This window comes from Cyprinodon variegatus, unplaced genomic scaffold (assembly GCF_000732505.1).
Source record: "Cyprinodon variegatus isolate N-32 unplaced genomic scaffold, C_variegatus-1.0 Scaffold600, whole genome shotgun sequence".
In the NCBI taxonomy this organism is placed as follows: domain Eukaryota; kingdom Metazoa; phylum Chordata; class Actinopteri; order Cyprinodontiformes; family Cyprinodontidae; genus Cyprinodon; species Cyprinodon variegatus.
This window is the reverse complement of record NW_015151053.1, coordinates 387,639-394,875: the sequence shown is the minus strand read 5'-3', so window position 1 is coordinate 394,875 and position 7,237 is coordinate 387,639. Positions and strand designations below refer to the sequence as shown.

General features: G+C 40.2%; 2 protein-coding genes across 2 annotated transcripts in view; one reads left to right on the top strand and one right to left on the bottom strand.

Annotated features, from left to right (window-relative positions):
* LOC107096133 (tripartite motif-containing protein 16-like) overlaps positions 1 to 3,030 on the top strand; it is a 4,840-nt gene extending 1,810 nt beyond the window's left edge. The window contains exon 2 of the mRNA XM_015392645.1: positions 1,241 to 3,030. Coding sequence (XP_015248131.1) covers positions 1,292 to 2,950 — 1,659 coding nt within the window. The 5' untranslated portion in view covers positions 1,241 to 1,291 and the 3' untranslated portion in view covers positions 2,951 to 3,030. The remainder of the gene's footprint in view (positions 1 to 1,240) is intronic.
* A 2,647-nt stretch (positions 3,031 to 5,677) lies between these two features.
* LOC107096129 (protein-glutamine gamma-glutamyltransferase 5-like) overlaps positions 5,678 to 7,237 on the bottom strand; it is a 12,613-nt gene continuing 11,053 nt past the window's right edge. Inside the window, exons 8-9 of the mRNA XM_015392642.1 lie at positions 7,078 to 7,211; positions 5,678 to 6,114 (exon numbers count right to left, since the gene is read on the bottom strand). Coding sequence (XP_015248128.1) covers positions 5,964 to 6,114; positions 7,078 to 7,211 — 285 coding nt within the window. The 3' untranslated portion in view covers positions 5,678 to 5,963. The remainder of the gene's footprint in view (positions 6,115 to 7,077; positions 7,212 to 7,237) is intronic.

Below are 7,237 nucleotides of genomic sequence, written 5' to 3'. Positions count from 1 at the left end.
GACTCTAATCTCACAATTCTGACTCTAATCTCACAATTCTGACTCTAATCTCACAATTCTGACTCTAATCTCACAATTCTGACTCTAATCTCACAATTCTGACTTTAATCTCACAATTCTGACTCTAATCTCACAATTCTGACTCTAATCTCACAATTCTGACTTTAATTTCACAATTCTGACTCTAATCTCACAATTCTGACTCTAATCTCACAATTCTGACTATTTTTCTCAGAATTCTGACTCAGCTCCACTGACAAAGATGTGAGTTGTTTGGCCAGTAACACACTGGTGGAAAAATACGGAATTAGGCAACTTTTTACATGTCCGAGCGATCCACACTAATACTATTTGATTAATGGAAGTCTCTAAACAGACATGGCTACGGCTTGATGCCAACATGTTTGTTAGCTGTCAGAATTCAATCAGAATTCTGAGAAAAAAGCCAAAATTCTGCCTTTTTTCCCATATTAAACTGAAATAATCTTCCGTAGCTACTTCAGTGGACAGCCGTCTTCATAAAGAAGTGCAGTTCTAGAAATAATTCAGGATAAAATTACTTCTAGACTCTGAAAATCTATACAAACAAGTTGCAAAGTAATTTATTCTTAAAAACCGTAACAGACTATTAGCAGGTTGTACCTTCATTAAAGTCAGTTTACTGCCCAGCCAGTTTATTTTATTAAGGATCATATATAGATGGAAACTTAATCTTTTTAAATCTGAAAGAAAAACTGGATGGTTTAAACCAGGGGATCGTCAATAAAATAAATAAACACATAAAGAAAATCATCAACCAGTAAAGTGTCTTTCACACACCTGTTATCAATTGATAGCAGATTATCAGGCTTTGCTGAGCTGCAATCATCTGAATCAGGTTTGCTGAAGCTCAAACATCCAAAACATGCAGAGCAGGGTGCCTTGAGGACCAGGGTTGAAAAACACTGGGCTAATTAGTATCACGTGTGGCCTGGTCCCGGAAGCTCCGGTTGGCTTTACCATGTTAACAGGAGAAGTGGCGCAAGTGAAGTTAGACGCTGCCGTCGGATAACATGCAGTAATTTATAAATGTTTTAAATCAGGTTGGGTCTGGATTAGCCAGCAGCTGGGTCCAGATCCAGACCGCGGGCGCTAATCTGGAACGAGGGAAACAAAGCCCACTTTCCAACTTGTCATTTTGCTGTGATAAACACGAATAAAGCAGTAAATCTGTTTCTTTTTTTTCCCCACTTATCGACAGTTTGCATAGGACTATCTGCTGAAGACGGCATTTAAAACAAACCAGGCTGAAATGGCACCTGGCAAGCTAAAACTGGACGAGGAAACCATCTCCTGTTCCATCTGTCTGGAGCCACTGAAGAACCCGGTGACCATTCCCTGTGGACACAGCTACTGCATGAACTGTATTGAAGACCACTGGGATACTGATGGTCAGAAGAAGACCTACAGCTGCCCTCAGTGCAGGAAACAGTTCAAACGAAGGCCTGTTCTGGAGAAAAACTTCATGTTAGCTGATTTACTGGAGGATCTGAATATGATTGGACTCCAAGCTGCTCCAGCTGATCGCTGCTATGCTGGACCTGAAGATGTGGCCTGTGACGTCTGCACTGGGAGGAAGATGAAAGCTGTCAAGTCCTGCCTGGTCTGTTTTGCTTCTTATTGTGAGAATCACCTCCAGCCTCACTATGATGCTGCACCATTACAGAAGCACAGGCTGGTGGACCCATCCAAACATCTCCAGGAGAACATCTGCTCCAGTCATGATGAGGTGATGAAGATCTTCTGTCGTACTGATCAGCAGTGTATCTGTTATCACTGCTTAATGGATGAACATAAAGGTCATGAAACAGTCCCAGCTGCAGCAGAAAGGACTGAGAAGCAGAAGGAGCTCCAGGAGAGACGACAACAAATCCAGCAGAGAATCCAGGACCAGGAGAAAGATGTGAAGCTGCTTCAACAGGAGGTGGAGGCCATCAATGGCTCTGCTGATAAAGAAGTGGAGGACAGTGAGAAGATCTTCATGGATGTGGTTCGTTTCATCCAGAAAAGAAGCTCTGTAATGAAGCAGCGGATCAGATTCCTGCAGGACACTGAAGTGAATCGAGTTAAAAAGTTTCAGAAGAAGCTGGAGCAGGAGATCACTGAGCTGAAGAGGAAAGATGCTGAGCTGGAGAAGCTCTCAATCACAGAGGATCACACCCAGTTTCTCCAGAATTACCCCTCACTGTCAGCACTCAGTGAGTCTACACACTCATCCAGCATCAATTATCATCCTCGTAATTACATTAAGGAAGTGACAGCAATTGTGTCAGACCTCAGATACAACATGCGGTTCTTCCTGACAGACACAGAGGCAAACCTCTCAGCGGAAGCCACTGAAGTGAACGCTTTCGTTTTCCGAGCCTCCTTATTAAAGTTTTCCACCCAAGTTACAGGGGATCCAAACACAGCGAACAACAAAGTGCTTCTCCTCTCCCCTTACACTGAAGCTAAATATCTGAAACAGGAGCAGAGATATCCCAGCCATCCTGACAGGTTTACCTATTTCACTCAGCTCCTGAGCAAAGAGGATCTGATTGATCGCCATTACTGGGAGGTGGAGTGGAGCGGCAGTGGGGTTTCTGTTGCAGCGGCGTACAAAAACATCAGAAGAGCCGGTGCAGAAGCCGAATGCGTATTTGGGTACAACCCGCAGTCCTGGATGCTCAGCTGCACCGTAAACGGATACAAGTTTTATCACGATAGGAAAGAAATTGCGGTTCCAGGTCCAGTTTCCTCCAGAATAGGAGTGTTTCTGGATCACGGAGCAGGTATTCTGTCTTTCTACAGCGTCTCTGAAACCATGACTCTCCTCCATAGAGTCCAGACCACATTCACTCAGCCTCTATATGCTGGGCTGAGGTTCTTCCCATCCATAGGAGATGCTGCTGAGTTTATCAAACCAGTTTAATGGGGTTTTTTTTAGTTTACTTTTGATGCCTGTTAACTAGAATCACTAGTTCTATTGAAAAATACGGATTTTCTTATTTTTTTGAGAATGTAACCATCTGTATGCAGTTGTTAACGTTCAACCTAAGAAATAAAGCTTTTACTTCTGAACCTACTGGTTTGTTATTTATGTTGAAAAGATGATAAAACCAATAGTTTTTAATAAACTAGATTTAGGAGAAGCAGATCTTCCTACATAAGAGACGAGCTTTGCCCAATGTTTCACAAATTCAAACTTTTTAGTATTTACCAAATAATGCCACATAAGCCAATATGTTTGCTTGAATGATCATAAACTGACTTCTCTATAAAAATAGTTTAACTTTCTGTTTTTAGATAATAAGCAAATGTTTCTAGTGCTTAAGTTTGCTCTTTTTCTTAGTAATTGTTGACAGGGTGAAGGCAAACTCTTCAGTGATGGACCTGATCTGTCAGGAGTCCCGACAGGACGGTGGAGCCGTTGTTCGCCACTAGATGGCGCCAAATAAGCGCCATTCTTCAGCAGAGGAAAAAGCAGCAGCCAATTAACCCTTTAAAGCCTGATCCCAGATAAAACATACAGAAAATTACTTTTTTTTTTGGTTTGAAGTCCTTATTTGGCCTTTTAACAAAAAATATGTAAAAAGAAAAAACAGAAATACATTTTTGATATTAATAAATTATTACTATGCGATAAGTCAAGATTATTTTTTTTGTACTGTAGTCTTCTGCTGACCAAAGTTTTTACCATTAAATTATGCAAAAGGTGTCAGACGCAAAATATTTCAGAAACCGTATGTATCAAATATGATACATTTGGCATTACAGGGTTAACTTTGCTCTTTTTCTTAGTAATTGTTGGCAGTGAAGGCAAACTCTTCAGTAATGGACCTGATCTGTCTGGAGTCACTACAGGACGGTGGAATCGTTGTTGGCCACTAGATGGCGCCAAATAACCGCCATTCTTCAGCAGAGGAAAAAGCAGCAGTCAATTAAAAAGTTGATCATTTACTTGATAAATACATTTTAAACATGAGATTCTAATGCCACACAATTTCATTTTTCATTCCACTGGGGAGTGGTGGCCTAGTGGTTAGGGAATAGAGCTTGGAATGCTGAGGTTGTGAGTTTGAGCCCCACTCCCAAAGACTGCAACTCTGGCTCTCTGAGCAAAGATCCTTACTCCACGCTGCTCCCTGGGCGCCGCACAATGGCAGCCCACTGCTGCCTAAGGGGATGGGTTAAATGCAGAGGGGAATTTCTCCAACGCGAGATCAATAAAGTTCAATTATAATCACTACATGCTGATCCTTGGCTTTAATTTGATGAAAAATGTACTTCTTAAGGAACTCTAAATGAATCAGATCAAAGTGGAAATTCTTTCATAGAATTCAGATACATGCTATTAGAACAATTTCTATAATTGAGCTGCTCAAGGTGGCTGCATGCTGGAGTAGCTCTGATAACTTTATTCTTATTTTGTTCGTCAAAGTCTGTTTTCTGAGGATTGCTTTTTAATTTCTGAACATTTCTTATATATAATCATGGTAAGTTGCATTTTTACGCCCGTCAGACGCTCAGTAACATTTTAAAAGCTGAGAACAATAATTAGACTGGTTCCCATTGATGTGGAACCATTTGTGACTTGTGTACCACTTTTGGGCATTTTGTCTTAGCAGAAGTATTCTGAAAACTTGAGAAAAGTTTAATTACAAGAAATAATACAAAAGTGCATCTGCTCAGAAGATGAATATGCAAAAGCTACAGCTGTTTAAATCCCCTTTACAGTTCAGCTGATTTACAAAAAACACAGTTTTGGGAAATTAATGTATTGTCTAGCACAGTGCTCTGCAGCGTTCAGCGTACAGATCTAAACTTTTCTAAACCATGTTCTTAACCATGTTTGTCAGTAAAGCTAAAAGAATTTGATAATTTGTTTGACATTACAAGTATTTTTTTATATTCGTATGATTCTAATAAGGCTGCTCAGTGGAGCAGTAGGTAGCACTGCTGCCTTGCAGCAAGAATGTTTTGGCTTTGATTCCCGGCCCAGGGTCTTTCTTCATGGAGTTAGCATGTTCTCCCTGAGCATGTGTGGGTTCTCTCCTGGTACTCCAGCTTCCTCCCACAGTCCAACAACATGACTGTAGTTTAATCGGCTTCTCTATAGTCTCCTTAGGTGTGAGCGTGTGTGAATGGTTGTCCTGTGTGTCTCTGTGTTGCCCCGCGATGGATGGGTGACCTCTCCAGGGTGTACCCCGCCATTGACAGCTGGAGATGGGCACCAGCACCCCTTGCGACCAAAATTGGGATTAAGCCTGTTAGAAAATGGATGGATGTTTCTAATACAATAAAATGTTTTAAGCACTTCTATTTTTGTAAGAACTTTGTGGAATTATGAATTACAACCAAGTTACTGTTTGTAAAAGGAAATACAGTAACTAAAGCAAAACAAACATTTAAGAGTGAAAAGTATTCAATGAAAGCAAATAATCCAGCAGCAGCCAGTGCTTTATATGTAGAATTTACAAAACGTAACTTAAAAACAAATGTTTGCATGAAGCGATATTTATTTATTGATTCATCTTCTATTCCCCACCACAATTTGTTACATTATTTCCAAAAGTAACAACAGAAATTAAAATAAAACATAAAAATGTTTCAAAATAAAATGCAATGCCACCCAAACCCAGCATAAAGCCTACTTTATAGTCGCCATCGGGGAGTGGGTCCTGATTGCTCTCTGGGCGCCGCACAATGGCAGCCCACTGCTCCCTAAGCGGATGGGTTAAATGCAGAGGTAAATTTCTCCCATGTGAGATTAATAAATGTTAAAATAGGTGTCTTAATTTGTAGAAATTCCTCATAAAATCATAATTCAATTAGTGAATATTTTTAGATATATTTTTTTTTTTATCCAAAAGCTCCCAAAGTTTAACAACGCAGACTATATTGTGAATCAGAGACTCCAAACGAAGGGCGCAGCAGTCATGGACTCATGGTTTGATGTAGACGTTGACGCTTCCCTTTAGGTCTCTGAAGGCGCTGCAGTCAAAGTCGGCCACCACCGTCTTTAAGCCAGCCTTGTAGGGGACCGTCTGGATCTGGACCGTCAAAGATGAATTAGGTTCCACATCTCCCAAGTTACTGTAGATAAAAGAAGAGACCTTTTTATTTTCATAGCAATGTTAACTCTACACATTAAAGTAGAAAAGAAGCAAAGCTACCAGAGGTGACAAATAAAAAAGTACAAATAATTTGTTACCTTACCTAAGTAGAAATATCAGCTATCTATACTTTAAAATTTTGACAACTTTTTACTTCTACTCCTTAGATTTTTCTTTAATTACCTCTATTTTTTATTCCTTACATTTTAAAACAGACTCATTAGTTCCATTTAAGCTCATTTTCGTTACGGCCTGTTGGTATTTAAAAAAATAAAAACTATCAAACTAATTTGTTAGAACCGCCTATGCCTAATATGACTGTTGATTAACCATATGAAAACTTTTTTGTTTGTAAAAGTCCAGAAAATATAATCCAGAATCTGTCTTTAAATCTGTTAGCAACTAATGTCGCTGTAATCGAATGTGCAGCCAATGGGCAGCCGCTTTGCTGAACTTATGCACCAGTTCAACGTCCTGTGGAACAAATGGTTAACAGGAAGGGAAAGGAGTAGACGCGGCTTTGTATAAAGCAGGGCATTCACCAAAAAGTCGATTTGTAGACAAGTGGACTCGATTCACATCGAGAAAACTCTAAAGTTGAAAAATCACAGCTTGTTAACGCACTAGTCCAATGCACTAGTGCTGTCGAGGCAGCGGGGGTCAAGATGACTCAGAGCGACTTGTATCTTTACTCAAACGTGTGTCTATGATCATTAAAGTCTCTGTCAGCATGTACTGGTTGAACCAGTTAAAAAGTTTAACTTCTTTAGCCGCAGTTTAACCACTTAGGGCAGCAATAATATTGCTTTTAGCCAAACTTAAATACAAACATGCCTAGTTTATACAGTTGTTCTGCAAATAAAGTGGATTTTGAGATAAAAAACACTCTAAATTAAAACAAAAGTGTTGGTCCTCCAGTAAGGTCCGCTGTCCTGATTTTTACCTCTCTAGGTGTTGCGATCCGAAGAGGCCACAGCCAACGACAGTCAGAGAACAGCACCTCAGCGTCTCCTTCAGCGGGTTTTGAAACTCCACCAGAATGGTCAGAGGACAGTTCACACGAGTTTCACCCAAAACCTGCAGAAAATATCAAACACAGTTTT